At 34.4% G+C, this 20,429-nt stretch overlaps 1 protein-coding gene across 1 annotated transcript in view; it reads right to left on the reverse strand.

Annotated features, from left to right (window-relative positions):
- Nucleotides 1-20,429, reverse strand: part of KYNU (kynureninase) — a 91,375-nt gene that overhangs the window by 13,478 nt on the left and 57,468 nt on the right. Inside the window, exon 10 of the mRNA XM_067742050.1 lies at nt 19,912-19,985. Within this exon, the coding sequence (XP_067598151.1) occupies nt 19,912-19,985 (74 nt within the window). The remainder of the gene's footprint in view (nt 1-19,911; nt 19,986-20,429) is intronic.

A 20,429-nucleotide genomic window follows, 5' to 3' on the forward strand; every position in this document is an offset into this window, starting at 1 on the left:
AGCCAAAAATAAACAAATAAAGAAATTTATTAAAAAAGAAAAAGTCAGTTCTCCTCAAATTGATGTATAAATTTATATAACCCCAGTAAAATATACAAACAGATTTTATTTTCATTTGGTACTTGCAAGCTGATTCTAATGCCATATGGAAAAACAAATAATATTAAAAAATCCCTAAAAAATAACAGCTATGACATTGACATAACAGCTACGACATAACAGCTATGACATAACAGCTATGACAAAATATTACTATATTATAAAAATTCAAAATGAAAACAATGTGGAACTGTGTTAACAAATCAATTAATATACCATTCATCATATTAATAAAGCTGAAGAGAAAGTTATAGAATCATCTCCATAGACCAATGAGTCATAAGAGAAAGTTCTATCAAGTGATATTTGCAACTTATGTCACAAGAGGTTAATCTTTGTAGTATAAAAATATCTAGAGATAGGGCTTCCCTGGTGGCACAGTGGTTGAGAGTCCGCCTGCCGATGCAGGGGACGCGGGTTCGTGCCCCAGTCCGGGAAGATCCCACATGCTGCAGAGCGGCTGGGCCCGTGAGCCATGACCGCTGAGCCTGCGCATCCGGAACCTGTGCTCCACAACGGGAGAGGCTACAACAGTGAGAGGCCTGCGTACAGCAAAAAAAAAACCCAAAAAACTCTCCACTTAACTAATGATAAGAAAAATACAAATGAAAGCTACATTGAGATACATTTGCTGTCCTCTTAGATTAGAAAAAAATTCCAAAGTTTTATTAAGGACTCTTTTAGTATTAACATGTTTTATAAGTAATGCTCATGTATTATTGTGGGAATATGTATTATTGATGCACCCCTCTAGAAAACAAATGAGTAACAGCTATAAAATTTACAAATACATGTATTCTTTTACCTGGCAAATTCAATTCTGGGAGTTTTTTCTCCAGTAGAACTTGTACAAGTATGAAGTGAATTATGTATAAGTGTAGCCATTGCCTCCCTTTTAGTAATAGTCCAAGATTGAAAATAACCTAAACTTCCTTCAATAAAAGACTAGTTTTATAAATTATGCTAAATTTATATTATAAAATATCACATAGTCATTATATCAAAAGTGAATGAGAATGAGTTCTGGGTCCTGAAAGGGAATGATTGCAAGAGATAAGAAACCAAAAAATAAAGATATACAATAGAACATGTAGTATCTTTTATGAACTTGATAATTATCTTGCTTATCTTCATTTTTCTCCCCCAACTAGAATGTAAGCTCATGAGATCAGGGACTTGTCTCCTAGTGTTTGTAGAAGAGTGTTTGTAATGTGGATGTGTGACGAATGGTAAAAGATTGTTAGGAGAAGCATGAGTTCGGGCAACTGACTAGTGTGGTGATGGTCAGGGGAGGCTTTGACAAGGAAGCTAAGCAGAAGAATGAGTATATTTCAGCAAAAGAGGAAGGAAAAAGTGTTCCAGATAGTCAAATAGCATATTCAAAGGCCCAGCACATATGAAGATTATGAGGGCAAATTTCACACCACCTCCCTTTTCAACTTTTATATTTTTGTGTGTGTTATACTGTTTGACTTTAAATGAATTCTGCTGATGTTTTTATTGAGTTTACTAAATTTCTAGGTGTAGACTTAATATTCAACTTCAGAATTGTTTTCAAATGATTTTTCCAGAATAAAGCTCTAAAACTTATTAGAAAACTGATGATCCAGTTTGGGTTCTGCTCCTGCTATGTATGATATTTTTAGTCACATATTAATTGCCAGTTTCTCTTGACTTGAAAAATCTATGGCTTCAGGGACAACTACTGACATAATATTGTTTGGGAAAAAATGTTTGGGGTGGTAAAAAAAAAACTTTGAAGGTATTAATTAAAAATTTTCTCATCATTTGCAAATAATTTTCTAAAACTTTCTTCTCCACAATGAATCAATAAATTTTATTACTTCAGGGTCATTTGTTAAATGGAGAGCACCAAAAGATGTATACTCCTTTTAGCTTTGAGTTCAAAACAAGCTATTGAAACTTATAGCAGAGTCAGTAGTCTTTAAAAGCCAAGGCTTTTGACTTGCAGTAGATAGACATTTTGGAATTCTAATTATCAAGTGTCTCATATAATAGCCTAGCATAAAGTTTATGCTGTAAGCAGCAAAAAGAAAAGAGAATAATAAATCTAACCCATGAATCAAATGACCTTTGTGAGTGCTGAGGAATGGGAAGCTTCAGAAAGGAAAATAGAAAGACTGGATTCATATTCCTAATACAGAGCTGGGCTGCACTCCCTACCCCCAGTTAAGTTCTAGGGGATGGGAGTTGGGATGCTTGAGAGGTCAGTGGGAATTCCAGATATGTTTGGGAGGATCTAATGATACGAAATTCCTGAGCCATGTTCCCTCAGTCCTACGTGGCAATCCAAAGGGTTTGTAAGAATCCCTCTATGCCAGGTTGGTACCATAATCTTCATACAAAAAAGGTTAGCAGAAGGGCCTGTGATAGCACCTCCATTTATAATCTAGGATCATACTAACCCAAGAGACCCAAGAGAGTATCCTGAAATACCTGTTTCCCCAGAGAAGGAAATCGAAGTGACTGAGAAAGTCAGCATCCCCATTGGAGCTTGAGATAAAGGGCATAGGGTCATGGTAGCTCCACAGACATCTTGGAGGATGTAGCAGTAATGGGAGCAGATGACCAAGGGAGTGCCAGGTACATTTTAATGGATTCCAGGAGATGGCTATAGACAAGATGCCTCTCCTTTATCTATGTCTGGGCACTCTGTACGTCACCCATCGTGCAACCTTAGATGCCATCCTAAGGAGAGAAGGACAAGAAAAGAACTCTGAACTGACAGAGCTTAAATTCTGAATTTACTGAGAAAAGTCACTAAGTATACCTCAAAGTTATAAGACTGAATTTCCTGAATCAAATGAGTTGATAGATGAAAATAAAGAAAATAAAATTATTTGTCCACCTAAGTTTATGGTCTGGTGACATTTACATATGTAACTTACTAAAAAATTATTAAATTTCTGATGACAACTGAAATCAATTATAAAATGAAAAGTATGTTTATCAAAGTTCTCATATGTTTTTGTATTAAATATCCAGAATCAGAACCTTTCTTTAGTTAATCTGAACACATAACTGAGCTATATGGATGAGTTAAATTGAGTGGGAAAACAAATCAGTGTACAATGTAATTGTTTATTTGAGGTGCTTATATTTATCATGGTGTATATTTATTGAAAACCCATTCTTTCAGCAGGCATAAAACTGTGCTGGGTACTGAGGGGAACTCAGTATCACCTTTTCTATTGAGGCTAAGATTATGTTTGCATAAAAAAAGAGGAATAAAGAAAGGAGTTCTAGCCTGAATGAATTAGATTCATTCACTATCATTTAGTACAGAGGCATTTACTATTTTTTTATGTTATTTCTATCTTTTGAAAGAGAAGAAAAATACTACAGTTTGTTAAAGAGAATGATTTCTTCTGTAGTTACAAATCAAAAACATAATGTATGAGCCCTTTTGCATGTAATGCTTTCTTTGGAAACGGATTCAAAATTTTCCTCTTGGCATTTTCTTTTTTAAAAATCTGAGGCAAATACAGTGGCTATGAGACAGGGTAATGGAAAACTGGGAATTTTTTTTTCCATCTTTTTTCAACAGGTTTAAAATAAAAATTGGGAGAGTACTTCAATACTTTTTTTCTTATTTAGCAACTTTTCCTTCATTTTTGTGTATTCATTAAAAAGACTAGGTATTTATCATTTCTGTTTGTGGAGTGCTATTAAAAATTCAGGAGTATGATTTATGATTGCTGGGCATATCTGACAGAAACATCAAAGACCTAGATACATGGTATCCAAAGATACCATCAAAGACCTAGATATGAACGTGGTATCATAGGAGGAAATTATAGTTCATGCTTAAAAGTACTGATGGCACGTTCATAGCCCAAATATAAAAGGAACAAGTAAATACACGGAGGGAAAAAGTTTTCTTCTTTAGGGGAAAAAGTACTTGGACCTGAGTCTATAACTGAGGTCAAGGCATCATTTTTTATGCTTTATTTACTGAGTCCATAAAAGTACTTTAACTTTTTATCTGAAAAAGTACAAATATGATATTGTAATTTTTTCTGAGTTGCCTCATTATTTGATGATAATATGCTTCTTTTGAATTTATTCACTAAAGAGATTATATTTTTCTATCCAATGGCTTAGTACAAAAGATACTGGGAGACTAACCTCTGGGCCAGCCGCATTGGAGATTCTAATTGTTTGCCATCCATCACCCCTAGCCACCACATCTATGTCACTTCTGGATGGGAATTATATAATCCTATAGAACATTTCGGAGTGATCTATCAAATCAAATTGCTTGTTCTTATGCCAACAGGAAATCCTATTCAAAAGGCATTGTTGGGCAAAGCTTTTGCATATTGAACTGCTAAGGGAAAAAAAGGGCAGAAACAAAGATATGTTTGCTGGAAAATGGGCAAGATCGTTTCATGTCATCTTACTTATTAATCTTTGCAACAACATTCTGAGGTTGGTATTGTTTCCATCATTTTATATTTGAGAAAAGTAAGGCTTACAGAGTTTGAGTGATCATCTAAAGGAATGTAGCTAGTTAAGCCCACATCCTGCCCAGTAAGTGAGCAGAAACACTGACCCACAGTGAGAAGCTGTGGTTGATATAACATCATCAGAAGGAAGTTGAAGGAGGGGGTTCAAAGCAAGTATCTTAACAAACCAATAAGCAAATAGAAGCTGAGATGGTCAGTCCCTGGAAGCTGAGTAGAAGAGCAGATGCTAAAAGTAGACTCAGGTAAAATAAAATAGTTTAATGGAAATTAGTGTGAAGTTAGAGTAAAGTTGATGCTTGTTATAAGGGACTCTATTTCTATCATTTATGTGACTAATTAAATTACCTTTCTTTTATCAAGCTTATTAGAGTTTTCCTACATTTCACTCTATAATTCTTCAAAAATAATTGAGACACCTTGATAGAAGCAAGAGATAGAAATAGTACAGTGAGCTGTACTAGAAATGGTTCCTGCCCACAAAGAGCTTAAAGTCTATTGGGTGTGGGTGTGACTCGGGGTAGAAACTAATTAAACAAATATTAATTCAACAAAGGGTGGGTAGGTAGCCCCCCATCTCTGACTCCTGGTGTTCATGCCTTTATGTGGCTCACAATTAAGAATTGTGGGTGGGACCTGTGTCTCTTCCTCAAGAAGAATGGATTCAGGTGACATAGCAAAGTAGAAAGAATTGAGAGAGGGAAAATGGACTCAAACCTAGATGTCTGATGTTAAACAAGAGCTAAGGAAGACAGAGTTGCTGACAGATTCTGTTAGGAGTGAGACATTGAGTGGATTGAAACCCTGAAAGAAATGAAATTAGAGACTCAAAAGGTAAGAAGTTTCAGTTTCATCAACGTGAATATTGAACTCATTAAGAGAAGAAAAGTAGAGTAGGAGAAACAGAAGAAAGAAAACACGGCTCTTCAATAGAGGCTATTTATACCATAATTCCCTAACAAGTAGTAGTAAATTGGGTGAGAGTGCTCCAGAGCAGGAGGATAATATATATGGCAGTAAAGTCTGATATCTAGATGTGACAGTGACATCACTGAACTCTGTTACCAAAGCAATTACTTGAAAATTTTCATCAAAACAACTCAACAAATCATAGTACAAATACTCTTACAGTTATGAAAAAAGAGGATAGAGGAGCTATTCCATGTTGTATGTGCTTCAAATTCCTGAAGCCAATAGTGGTTAATTGTCCCAAACTGTCACTGATTTTCATGTGATGCTTTTCTTCCTCTATGTCTTTATTCTGATATAAAAGATTAATAATTACCATATTCTTTTAATCATTTGTGGTGTCTATAATCTTAATGAAATTCTAAATATTATTTCTTGTGGAAATAATCACAACTTTCTAAAATTAATTGCTCTATACTTTCACTTGATAAAAAGTAATAATTTAAATGGGGTGTTACAACAAGAGAATGACATTTTTATCTTATTAAAATTTATTTTTACCCATAATTCCTTGTAAAGTAAAAGGATCTTAGAATCTCTTCTTTAACTCCTGACATTTTTCAGGTTATCCTGAATATTTTCATGATAAATAACATCAATGATATATGTTAATATAAGAGCCCATACTAATATAACTTTTACCATAACTAGATTAAAATTTTGAAAATCATTGTTAATTTAAATAAGAAAAGGAAAAAGAATTCTGTTTATTAAAATAGTATGTTAAAAAGATAAAGTCTTTTCCCCATATTATTTTCCAATGCTGGAAAGTGAACAACATGAAACCAGGTGACTGACTCCTCAAACATCAAGCAAAGATCTTGTAAAAATACTCAAAAGAATTTGATTTGATTTTGTGGGTTCGTCCTGATTTAGGTTCTTGTAGTTGTTTTATTAATTTTGAGAGCAACAAAAACAAATGTTAATTGAGATTTCATTATGAATCAAACATTGTTCTAAACAATCAATCTACAAAAGAATCCTGTGATGTAGATATTATTATCATCCTCATTAAACAGATGAGAAAATTGAGGTTCCAAGATGCTGGATAAATAGTCAAAGATAGGGGAATTCTCTGGCAGTCCAGCGGTTAAGACTCTGCTTCGACTGTCAGGGGCGTGTGTTCCATCCCTGGTCGGGGAACTAAGATCCCACATGCCTCACGTTGGTGGCCAAAAAAATTAATTAAAAAAAAAAAATTAGTTGAAGATAATACAGTTATTAGTCCTTGAAGCCCAAATACAGGTATAGACCATCATGACCAAGTATATTCACAAACACATGCAAAATCGCCTGGGCAGTCTTTTTTTTTTTTTTTTTAATTCATCAAGGAGTCTAAAAAAACCCCAATATTCCTTAGATTACTTAAATACTACGCTTAAGGTTCTGACCTGGCAAAATGCCAGGCTAGATGACAGCCACATTTTTTTATACACAATGTTTTTCCTTCCTCAAAAAAAAAGTTTTTTGACTCTGTCCTTTCATAATCACTGTAGTCAGTTTCTTTTCTTCAAAATGCATGGACCTAGGTATCTAATTTAATGAATCTGAGTATGTGTATCGATCATATATTACACCTTGAAGTCTTGACAGATGGAATGGGGGCTGTTTAAAGTCAAATAAAGAAATGATTATTTCAAAGAATATTTATTCAAACTCAAAATACATTTCTAAGAACCTAGGGGAAAATTAAATTCATTTTAAGACTCCACCACTTGGAATGCAGGAAAGGGAAAATCAAAATACAAAAGAAATGTAATATAAATGAAATCGTGGCATGAATTCTAAAGACAAATATTCTAAAGCTAATGCAGTAAAATTAAAAACCACTAAATTAGCTTATAAGTAGCTATTATCACAAGCTCATAAATCATATCTACAAATTGAATATGAACAATAACAATCAAGATGCAATCTCATCATACTAGGATAGAAATTTGAATCTTTTGCCATCAAAAATTAAAAATCAAGCAGTGAGTAAATTTACTTAAAATGAGGATGTTAACAGAATTTTGAGAGAAGGTGTTGGGAGAGATCCAATAAATAATAAAAAGTAAAGATTTTAATATGCTTTTTGTTCTTGAACATCATAAATTTCCTAAAAGGAGTTTCAAATAAGTATTATCAAATGGAAAGCATCACTTACAATAAAGGCATCTTTGAGCCATGATATTCAGATTCAGTAAGAGGAAGCCACTAGGGATCCAATCAATATGATTTTGGATGCTAACAGTTATGAAATGAAATATCAAAATGCTCCTTGATCTCCTTAGCAAGACTTTAATGGCAGAATCTCCAGTATGAATCCCTAAATATTTCATGCACTGAATTAATTTAACTTATTCTGCAAACCCCTTACCTCTCCTCACCCCATACCTCACCAAATCTAAACAAAACAACTTATCCCGGTTTTCTTAGCTTATGTTAAAAGTGCAATTATTCATTGGAGCAAAATCCCACATATAAAGAAATAGATCACAATCTTTTCTAAGGAAGTACATTTGCATTAAAAACTGCTTTCATGATGTCCTTTAATTTGGCAATTTATCACCACACATTTAATAATTTAAGTCTGTGCTTAGGAATATAAACCTGACTGGGAGTAAGTTTCTTTTTTTTTTCTTTTCCTTTTCCTCTTCTTTTCCTTCTTCCTCTTTCCTTTCTTCTTCCCTCCCCTCCCCACCCCTCTTCTCTTATTTCTCTCTCTCTCTCTCTCTCTCTCTCTCTCTCTCTCTCTCTCTCGGGCACAACTTAGAACTAAATACAATTGTCTTACTGCTTTCATGGTTTCAGAAAATGTGTTGAATCAACAAAACTGTTATAGCATTACAAAAAAAAAGGAACATTTGGGGTACAGCATAATTGTTTATTTTTAAACAAAATCTGTAATAGCAATTGTGAATAAGTTTGTCTGTTATCTCATATCCTAATGTCCTCTATAACCGAACCTCAAGTGAAAGTATATTACTTAAAATCCTCATCAAATAATCAGGTTTCACAGAATCAAAAGTTCCACAAAGGTTGTTTTATTGAGGATGTAATGAGAAATTTATTCATTCAAATAGCTTTTATATAGTCTTAATTTTCATAATAAAAAATTTGGTAGCTGAGCTTAGGAAATGTGAACATGGTACTCTTTCATACTTGAGAAAATGAAAAAGATGAGAAAGTTACAGTAAAGTTTGTTATAAATTTGTCTGAACTTACTGGGCATTACTGTATCCACCTATTACAAAAAAACAGAAGGGAAGAGGGTCATCAAACTCAATATAACCGATGATGCACAGATTTCCATTAAATTGGTTTTAATTTCTGAGTTATCCCTATCAGCAGTTTACCTTATTCGAAAGCTTCATGTTTATTACTGAAGAATCAGAGAGTTTGAAAACTGGAAGGGAATCTTAAAGATGCCCCGGCCTAACTATTTATTTTTCCCATAATCAAACCAATACCTGGAGAGGTGATGAGACTTGAATTTGCAGTCTTGTTCCATATGAGCAGTCAATGGCACCCCTTTGTTTTTAAGATAAAAATCAAAACTCCTTAACTTGAAACACAAGGACCTCGATGATCCTGCCTGGAACACCCCACCACTGCCTGTTCCCTTTCAGTCTGACTAAGAGTTAGGAGACTTTCTCCAACGTCTCTCTTCCTTTTCCCTGTCACACAGAATGATAAATCCCAAGAAAACAGGCTTATTCTTGTCTGTATCCCCAGGGTTTGCATACTGCTTTGCCTGTAGTAGATGCTCAAGAAATATTTTTTTAGTTGATAGTTGAAATAACTGTATGACATTTGAGTATTTTAGTATCATTTGGACAGACATCAGTCTGATTCTCCCCTCATTCTTGTCCCTCTAGCCAAACTTTTCTCTATGTCCTCTAATTTCCTAATAACTTTTAACTCTGTCCTGCTTTCTTTATCCCTCTTGCCATTACTATATTTTAGATAGTGAGTGGCTCACTTCTGTGTGATTGCAAACATCACTTAACTGACATCCACATTTCTGTTTCTGACCTCCTTCAGAGTGCTGCCACCTATCTTTTGTAATAAATCTAGAAGCCTACAACTTCTCATCACCTCCTTTGCTGCTCCCCTGCTTTGAATTGTTGTCACGTCTTGTCTGCATTCCTTAATGGCTCCCGAGCAGGTCTCCCAAAGTCTCCCAAAGTAAGGTGTCCCTTACCCTCCTACAACCTATTCCCAAGAAAGCCACCAGAATTATCATTTTAAGTTTGCTGTCATGTCACTTTTCAGCAAAATGGGCAATGTATCCCAAGTCTTTACATTGCCTTATAAGGGCCTGCATTTTCTGGACCACTTTGTCTCACTCATCTCAAGCTTATTCATTCTATTCCAGCCATGCTGGCTTTCTCAACACACTCTTGTCTTTGAGCTTTTGATAAAATACTCCCACTGCCTGGAGCCCTCTTCACCAAATAATTATTTGGTCCAGTCTCCACCTCATTCACCTCTTCATCCATATTATGTTTTCCCAATGGTGAGCTTTCCTGAATGCCTTTTTAATACTGTGCAATGCCAAGGATTCCACAGAGTATTCTTTTTCTTTTTTTCTTTTGTCTGCGTTGGGTCTTCATTTCCGTGCATGGGCTTTCTCTAGTTGCATTGAGCGGGGGCTACTCTTTGTTGTGGTACACGGACTTCTCTTCGCAGTGGCCTCTCCTGTTGTGGAGCATGGGCTCTAGGCATGCGGGCTTCAGTAGTTGTGGCACGTGGGCTCAGTAGTTGTGGCTTGCGGGCTCTAGAGCGCAGGCTCAGTAGTTATGGCTCATGGACTCAGTTGCTGTGCGGCATGTGGGATCTTCCCGGACCAAGGCAAAAACCCGTGTCCCCTGCATTGGCAGGCAGATTCTTAATGACTGTGCCACCAGAGAAGCCCCACAGAGTATTCTTATACCTCCTTTTAATGTCCTGTTTTTCCAATTGTCTATAGGACTTATCAACTTCAAACATATCATACAATTTGCTCTTTATTATGTGTATAATCTATCTTTCTTTACTGGAATGTAAGCTCTATAAGGGGAGGAATCTTTGCTTTATTTGTCCATATATCCCAGACACTTAAAAAAAATGCCTGGAATATAGTAGATGCTCCATAAATATTTCTTTAATGAATGTAAATGTGGTACAAGGACATTATGCAGCTGTGCCTTAAAAGATTATAAGTCAAAATTCTTCCACAATGTTCAGTGACAATATTAACTTCTTTTCATGAACAATTGTATACTTTTTTCCTCTTTCTTTTTGGTTAGTCCAAGCTCTATTCATCTATAATCAGCCAAGGTGTTTCTTCAAGCCTCCACTGACAGTCTTTTCTAAGCAAGCCATCCAATAGGATGACCAAATGCAAACAAGGGTGACTTTGAGCATACTAAAACACTGCCTTCAGGGAAGTAATATCAGTTGGGTGGAATATGGGCAGGTTGCGTGGGTACATAAGTATCCCAGAAAGTCTTTAGGCCATTTCTCACAATGAGGCATTAATATTGCTAAACTACCATGCAGAGTGAGAAGAAAGGCTTGGGAAGCAGGAACACAATTGCTAAAGTTCAAGTAGATATTGAAATTCAAAAATAACAGTAGTTCAGGCACATATAGGAAAGGTGGAGCTACAGCATAGGAATAAGGATCAGAGAAAACAGATATAAACTATAACAAAAGGCAAAAAAACAAAAGCTCAACTAAAAATGAGAGAAGGAGCAAGGAAAACCTAAATCCAGGCAGTTGGGGAACAGCATATTTGAAGGAAAAGTAAACTTACGGCTAAGTGATAGAAGCAGATTCAAAGGTGCTAGTGACAACAAAAATCTTGACAAAACAGGATGTTTCAGCCCGTGAATTGTGCATTCATCCCTTGACGTCAGCGACTAGTCCCTAAGCATGACCATTATAAGGCTCAATATGGCCATGACATTAGACAGGTAAAATATTACCAACTCACTCTTAGTAAAGATCTTTATCAGTTCCTATTTTCTAAAAAAATTCATCTATTCACAATTGCTCTGCTCTGTTCTAAGTCAGCTGATTTAACACTGCTTTGGAAAGGAGTTGTGGATGTATGGGGGTTCAATTCCTTTTCCTCCACTCATTTGCCCAATCATAATGTAAATATCATTAAGATAGAGTGCTTTACTTGGTTCTGTTACATATTCAATTACATCTTCAAATCTTACTCAAAAGGAGGCTTGTTAAAATATGTTCAGTGAGCTAACAGTATGATAAGCATAGTTATAAGAAAGTACTTCCTGTTATTGTAAGTTTTGGTTAATGAAAATTGTTTCCTGAAGATTCAGAATAATATGCTGTCCTTACAAGAGCTAAATCAATATTTTCTTGGTGTGAAAGCTTCATTAAGAAAAAATTTCTGCATATGATTCATTGAAATGTATTATTACTATAAAATATTGGTTTATAATCTGTGGTAACATTGATGCTAAAAGCACAAAACACATCAAGAAGATGTCTGAATTTAGGACTTTAGAAAGAACTATTTGCAATGTTGATTAAAATACTCATGAAGGACTTTTGAAGTTGTATATAGCTGGTTTTCATGGATATATTTGGTCTTTGTAGAAGCATATGGAAATGCATATTTAATTTGACAGTATTTTGCAAATCATACCCACTTCAGAATACCTTGCAAAGTAGAAATGCTTCCATATGCTAGAAGATGGTTTGTCTGTTATGCTGAGAGTAAAGAAAGAGCCATATATCCAACAACAAAATTTTAAAAATATTTTCTTGGGCGTTGTGGATTATGAAAGTAAAGGAAAATTCAAAGGACAATGTCCTTGTACTTAAACATTTAGAATTAATTTAGTCAATTTTTCAAACAATCACATTGGACATACTAAGATGAATTCTCACAAGGATCACAGGCCCCCTTTAAAAAAAAAAAAAAAGAATCAAATGGGCATTTTCTGCCTAGGTTTCCATGCCTGTGCCAAATCTTCTGAGACTCTGACCACATCTGATTGGAGCAAGGATTTATAAGAGAATGAAGGCAAGCTATCTCTACAGGACGTTACCATGATGGGGACAAACCTCCATCCTAGAGAAAATGATAACTCCCACTCAATCAAACCCTCTCCTCTGGGGTAGAGTTAAAAACAAGTGACCAAAGAGAAAATGGATCATAGGAATTCAGACCTCTCTTCTGAGTAATGCATTCCAAGTATTCCTGTGACCTGTGAAGTTGGCACAGCTCAGTCTTGGAAGCACCAGGACCCAGTGGGTCTGTGTGTGATGAGCAGTTTCCCAAGCTGCCCCGCACAACAGTATCATTGCACCGTGGCTGTTTTGACAGTCATAAAAAGTCAGATGGATACATGTGTTTTCTCAACAAGAACAAATAAAAGTTTAGCAGTAGCTCTCCATAGTTTATATTAAAAACCCTTGCAGATTCTGAAGGTTACTTTAGGGACAAAACTTGAAGTAATTAAAACAAGAGCAGAAGTTCTTTGACAAGTTTTACTTTTTGTGTTTAAAAGGTTCACTGACCTCATATATCTCCAGGGACACAAGTCTGCAATTTTCAAAGAGAAAATAAATTTTGAGGTTTCAAAGGACTTCAGTTTTCTCAAATTAATCTTTATGTCATCATTATCTGAGAATAGTGATTTGCGAGCAACAATGGCTTTAATGTATCTTTTTATACTGATGATTACTATTTTGGTTTTCTTTTAAGAGCCAGGATTCCTTTATCTCTTAAATTGAGAAAATCAGATTATTTACTGAAATTATTTTTAACTGTGATCATGCCTCAGTGCATAAACGTTATTTTTATGATCCCAGCTTAAATTCACACAGGAAAATTGTCTAGATGATTATGCACAGTAAAAAAGTGTCAAGCCAAGAAGATGAGGGATCCTTTTAGAGTTATTGATCTAAAATGGTTTGTGAATGAAGACAGGTATAGGTTATATGCCATGAATCCATAAATGAGTTTTCTTCAATCAAATTGTCTTCTTTTGGATCCCTTACAATGAGGCTTTGGGGACTAGGATTTGCAATAGGTGTAACCCACTCGTGAGCATGGCTCTGGAACTAAGTGTATGAAGCATACTTGATTTTACCACTGTTTATAATTTCTAAAATATTGTAGAATAGAGATAAAGAGCAATTTTATGATAATCGGCAGACTTTTAAATGTTAAGTCAATAACTCAGATTCCATAAAAATTCTACTAAAGAGTATAAAAAGATAAAGATCACCTGACATATCCCTTAAAGAAATGTCATTTAAGTAACTCTTCTTTATACTTCCTTAAATTTATGAAACTAATCAAGTGAAATCTCCCTCATAGGCAACAATTTCAACTTTCAAAGTAACAGAGAGAAAATTTACTCAGTTAACATAGCATTCCATTTTGCAGAGGAATTGTATCTGTAAGTTGGTGGTGAACCAACTTCTTCAAGCTTTTCCAAAGCAGCTCTGAGTTAAAGTTATCTATTCCTTCACTGTTCTATAGCAATATCTGAAAATTCACCCAGCAATTATTAAGAAATTGCCTTGTGGCACATATTCTATCCCTGTGTTACCTGTTATTTAAATTGTTTATTCAGCTATTGAAATGGCATCTCTCCAAATAGATTGTATGATTTAAAAATCATATGAAATATCCTATATTTATTTCTATCTATTAAAGTTTCTTGTACAAAAATCTATGTTGTTTATATTTGCTCATGCCTCCTCAATTGACTCAGGAACATTCTCTTTACTTGGTAAAGCAGTGAGCACCTTAGAAAGGATACTCGTTTTGGAGTAGGATAAAATGGAAGGTTCATCATGTTTAATTCCTAAGATTGGAAAGATGTATGAATATATTGGAAGTCCTCATTATTTGATTACAAATGGAATACTGGGAAAAGGCCATTTAAAATACATCTATTTTAAAACAGTAAACCATACTTTTTGAAGTAAATAATGGAGGAAAAAAGAATAAAAGATTTGATTGAGATGCTCTTGAAAATAAAATTTTAAATTGTAAAATAAATATAATTTGACAAAACTTACATTAAAATTATAATATGCTAATTATTAAAAAGAATAATAAATTGTGGGGTTTTTGTGTGTATTTTAACAAATGTGATAGCAAACTACAATCTTTTTTGTATTACATTTAACTTTTTTAGCATGAGCATAAAGATGATCATTTCCACAAAATTTTTGAAGCATTCATCATTTCCTTTTAATCCCTGATATTCTAGTCATTTGCTTTTGAAGTACCGTGTCTAATTTCGTCTACTTCATCTGTTAATGGTTCTGACTCTGACATATTCTCATTGTCCATGATTTTGTGATTCAGCAGTTCTTCAGTATCACTTGCATCATGAAATCCTGAATCTCTTGCAAAATGTTACTTTACAATTCATTTGCGTTAAGTTTTTATTGTGTTATGCTTATAACATTCTATAATCAGCAAGAGTCTAAACTTTTTTATGATAACATAGAGATAAATGCTAATACTAATTGGGAAAGGGTGTTTAGAAAAGGCTAATTTTATAAATGGGTAGTTCATTAGTGAAAATTTCCTACTATGACAGTTTTTGCTTCCCTACATTGTCATATATCTTGGGGACTGGAATAATGCTTTGGTAATCAGGAACTCTTGCAATTTGCAATCAGATGAAAGTAAGGGCTAGAAAGTAAGCAAGTGGTAAAGCTGGAAATGCAAATTGGTGTCTTCTACAAATGTCTGTTGTTGACATAATGACTGTGGATGAGAAACTCCTGGGCAAGAGGACCAATGGTTGAGGCATTGAGAGAATCAATGAAAAAGTGAAAGAGAAAACCTTATAAAATATAGAAGAATAATCACATACATTGGAGCAGAAGCAAGGGAAAGTAGTACACTAGAAGATTAGGGCTGTGGGAGGTACACATTAAGGACAAAGGGGATGGCCAAGTACATTTAATATGGCTGTCTGATAGGGCAGGAAGTTGTGGCTGAGAAGTCATCCATGTTAATTCATACTGAACATCTAACTCCAGAAACATGCTAAATGGGTAGAACAGATGCCCTGGGAGGTCTAGGTCATAGATCAACTAGGAATTCTGTGAAAACTCTCACTGAGAAATCTATTGATACTGGCCTGTTCCATTTGAAAGCATTTGGAGTCTTGTGAATTCACACACCTACACTTCCTTGTTCTCTCAGCGTTTAACAACAAGACCTTATGCAGGTAGTAGACAAGGATGTGATAAGTAGTAAGTCAGAAAGAATCACAGAAACCAAAACAAGGTTTAAATTATAGATGAGTTTTGGGCTATGGTATTCTCCAGTATCGCCTGGAGAAGTATGTAGAATCAAATATTTCAAGTCAGCGCTCCCTAGAACAAATGTGCATTAGATGCTCTCTCCATATAACATTAATTGTACAGTTGGGTCACGCATGGTACCTGCTTATAATTTTTTAAGTCTTTTTTTCTAAATTTTCTTGATGCTTATTATTATCCTTTCTTAGACTTCCCTATATTGTTTTATAGGAAACAATGTTGTTTTCTTTTATTGTTCCTCTTTTTTTAAGTTCCCTAATAATAATAATAACCTACATTTCTGAGTTCTAAAATATGCCTTAACCATGCACTGATGTCAGCCAGCCTCTTCTATTGGTTCTTTTTAACCTGCAAATGACTTATTATAATAAAGGAGATGACTCAAGTTCTCAATAAAGCTTTGAAAATGTTATCTCTACTTAAAGTCTTCAATCAAATACTTCTAGCTGTTTATGGAAATGTGTTGGCATGATTTGAAATTCCGGCATTTAAAAAAAATTATCAGTTGGCCCCATTCTTGGCCACTCAGAAAACTTAAAAAAAAAAAATTGTAGGAGAAACTAGCATTTCAAGAGATATATGAGACCATTTGGAGGTTTTTTATGCCAGCATGGAAAGTGAGGAACAGCAGTTTTCTTGTATGTGTTATTTCATTGGACAGGGTAAAAAAGTAAGCCATAGAAGGAATCTTAATAGCTCACATAATCCACTCCTGTTTTCATGCTAGAGTCTCTCTAAAAAAAAAGAAGAGGTGGGTGGTGGTGTCTTGAATTGCAGTCTATAGGTTCTCACAGAAGAATCTTTTTACGGTCCTCAGATATGCTTGAATCCCCTAAAACTAAAAGGTTAAATATTGATCTGAAGTCTATCAGAAAGGTCAACACTTATAAAGTTAAAAAGAAAAATTCAAGATTTTGAAGTATATTTTTTAAAGTGATACATTTCTGATTGTCAAATTCTTATAATTAAAATATTTTCCTTCATATTTCAGAGCAATAATTAACTGTGTAGACTAAATTGAAGTCAGCCCTGAAGGAAGAAGACACAGATAACATTTACTCACAACCAGTTCTAACTTTGTATAATTCTTAGCTACAGACAAGGTTTAGAATATGACACTGGAATGAGAAAAAGTGATGATAAACTAGGAAAAGGTCAAATTCTAGTTGAGAATGATAGCTTGAGTTACAATGCTTAATGCAGTGGACTGACTCTGGCCTCTACTCATTCTTTTTATTGGCAAAGGTTCTTGGAAAAAGTCTTAGGTCATCATCAGGTTTGAACAATGGCCAAAATGCCTATTTAAACAAAAGAAGGAAGTGAAGTTTCTTGGTACAGATATAATTTACCAGTTGCTAATGGGAACATCATATAAAAGATACTTTGAAATTATATAATGAATATTAAACTTTTAGAATGCAGGATTACATGTTCCGGGATCCACTCACTATAGCAGGTAGGCCAACCTCCAGCCACTCCCATAATGCCCTTCTTCTCAGCCTTGATAGACATGTATGCGTTATGTTGAACCATGCACCTAGAATGCCCCTCACTAACTTCCACCTTCGTCCTGTCCTGCCTCTTTATCGAAGGCTTTGACTACACAATCATTGCACTATAAATATGGGGTCAAATGATATAAAATAAAAAATGATTTAAATATATATACTTAAAAAATACTTGATAAAAGGATGAATGGACCAGGAAAAGTTATATGTACTCTTTATTTGAAATAATGTGTTTAGCCACTAGATGTCACCCTTTTTTAAGCGACAAAGTTTACTTGACAAAGTTTACAACATCAACAGCAGTTACGTTCCACTATAGGGTAGAAGTTGTTACCATCGGAATTAGTCCCTCTGATATCACATAAAAAGAAGCTTTAACAACAGACAAACGAAGAAACAACAAACAGGCTTTCCTGTAAGAAGGGCTACATGAGTCAGACTGAATTGAGTCGTCAGTCTCCAAAGCCAGATAGTTAAAATGCAACAATAGTTAATAACGTATAATTTTCAAAAAAGTTAAAAGCATGGCTCTCATACAAATATAAAATGAACACATATAAAGATCTCAATCAACTCATTAATTAGCAAGGGAGCCAATTAAGATGGTGAGGCCAGTACGAGAGAGAATTCAAGGAATAGAGACTTACAGGGTCAGTCTGAGCTTGGCAATAGGTACAAAACGGTTTAATGTCCCAAAGGTCACAAGCTGTAATCTTTAAGGCTATGTTTCCTGCTTGAGAGAAATGGTCTCTACTAGGCAAAATTCTACAAGTTAACATGCAGCTTCACATTGAGGCAACAAAATACTTAGCCTACATGTATGGATCACCTGTCATGCTTCAGTGGCTATGCTAAGTGCTTTCCATGCATCATCCCATTTTAATCTCACAGTAATTGCCTATGAGGTGAATGCTGATGTTATCTTTATATAGAGGCTAGAACACTATGAAGTCAAGGACATTCTTCAGGTTATGGACCAGCAAGTGAGTGATCAAGCTGGAATGTAAATCTGGTCTGTCTGCATGGTCTTTCTCCTGGGAGCATAGACTTAACAATTGCTTACTGGGTCTAGAGGATGTTGGGATTCTACAAGATGAGGCACATGCGAACACACTACAACCCCTCCACCCTCTCCAGTTCCTCATCCATGAAAGGCAAATAATGGTGAAAGAAATCTGAAGTTCAATAGAGATGCTGTAAAATCAGTTAAACTGCTAACACTTGCATTCTCTAGAATTTGTGTAGATTACTTACCCTCGCTTCCCTTTGCTGATTCCTCTATTGCAATAAATAAGTGGAGAGTTGGAGATGCTCAAGGTAGTGAGTCTTCACACAAAGCAAGCAATACCTTATATACTGTCTATATGGAAAACACTTATGCTAGGTAAAGTGTTATCAATGTGGTTTGCTAAAAATGAAAAAGAGACCTTTTAAAATATGTATCGTATTCCTATAATATAATATACGCTTTATATTCTTTTCAGAGAATTTGGGACAAGGGGAGAAATCTAATGTACTGACAATATACTCAAGGAAGATGTCTGCCTAACAAAATACTTGCCTAAAAATGCTCTATTTAATTTTAAAACTTTAAAATCTTGTGGAAATTTTAGACATAATTAAATGAGCTATAGAAAATCATCTTAAATTTGTAAGATTTATATGCACAGAATCTCAAAAATGTGAGGTGCTCCAAGCTTTATTACTAATTCACTTTCAATTCTTATAACGATTATACCACTCAACCAGTGACTGAGAAGATTCAGAAAACTAATCAAATGTCATTATATTACCTATTAGGAGTCTAGACAGTCTCCTCATCACCTACACTCTGATACAACTTTGAAAGGATTTTTTTTACAGGATATTATTTCTTTATCTCCATACCAGATTAGAAAAATAGAAACACTTAAGAGTTCCCCAGTCAAATAAAAATGTGTAAATTTGTTGGTGTATCACATTTGCATTTATACTTGCTCTAAAAAAATGGAGTGCTATATAAAAATTGAAAAGTATTTCTTATTATGTAGTCAGTCTGTTGTTCAGTGTTCAGCTTCTTCAGTTTTCATGGATTATAAAATTTTTTAGGACAGAAGATACTCCTTACAAGACCATTTTATAAGTTTCCAGCTTTAAAGGTAGATGTAATTTTAATAATCACATACCACTTTGAAGCTCTATTAGGCACAGCTCTAGTTGCCTTTGATTTATTCATCAATGTGAGAAACCTGAAATTTTCTAAAGTCTAATTTTTGAAAAAAAGTTAAGTAGTCTCTTCGCATTAAACCATCTGCTCTGCATGATTACAGGGACTCATTTTTAGCCTTGAAGCTTCTCTTTTGTGATTAAATTTCTTGTTCAACCAAGAGAACTCTTTGGAAACCATTTATTTCCGACAAAGCATATCATTGTCCATAGAGTAGTAAAATAATTATAATCAGTCCAGATTCTTATTGGATAGCATCTTAAAGAGCTCATGTAAATTTAGCATATTATTAATGCAAGTTCATTTATTCATCACCAAAGAAGAATCTAAAGATAGTACTCACGCAGGTTTAATTGTATAGGCATGCTTTTCATGGACAAAGGCACCAGCAAGACCTCCTGCTCCTGCATTTAAATACTGGATTAAAAAAAAAATACCGGATTGAGAATAAATTAAACTGTATGGGTTTACCTAAATATGTATGACAAAAGTAAACAATGTAATAATTTGACTTTTTTGTTATGAAACCAACTTTTGACAAGATCAGAATGTGTGACTATTTGAACTTTTATAAAAAACAGAATTTAGAGTTACCTTGTTTAAAGAAAAAAAAATGAAACATAGCATTATTAATCGAGAATAAATAGCTATTACTTTTTTAGCCAAATTTTGCCCCAACTAGTAGATAATAGTTCCAGTGACATTTATCTCATTTCAGAGCTCATTCATTTCAATTATTTTGTCACAAACTATTTAAATAATAATAAAAGATTATATTTTTAAAACACTTAAATTTAAATAAAATTGGTTGTATATCCATGCTCCCTGTCAATTAACTTGTCTTCAAATGTCAGTACAAAG

This window comes from Pseudorca crassidens, chromosome 6 (genome assembly GCF_039906515.1).
Source record: "Pseudorca crassidens isolate mPseCra1 chromosome 6, mPseCra1.hap1, whole genome shotgun sequence".
Taxonomy (NCBI): domain Eukaryota; kingdom Metazoa; phylum Chordata; class Mammalia; order Artiodactyla; family Delphinidae; genus Pseudorca; species Pseudorca crassidens.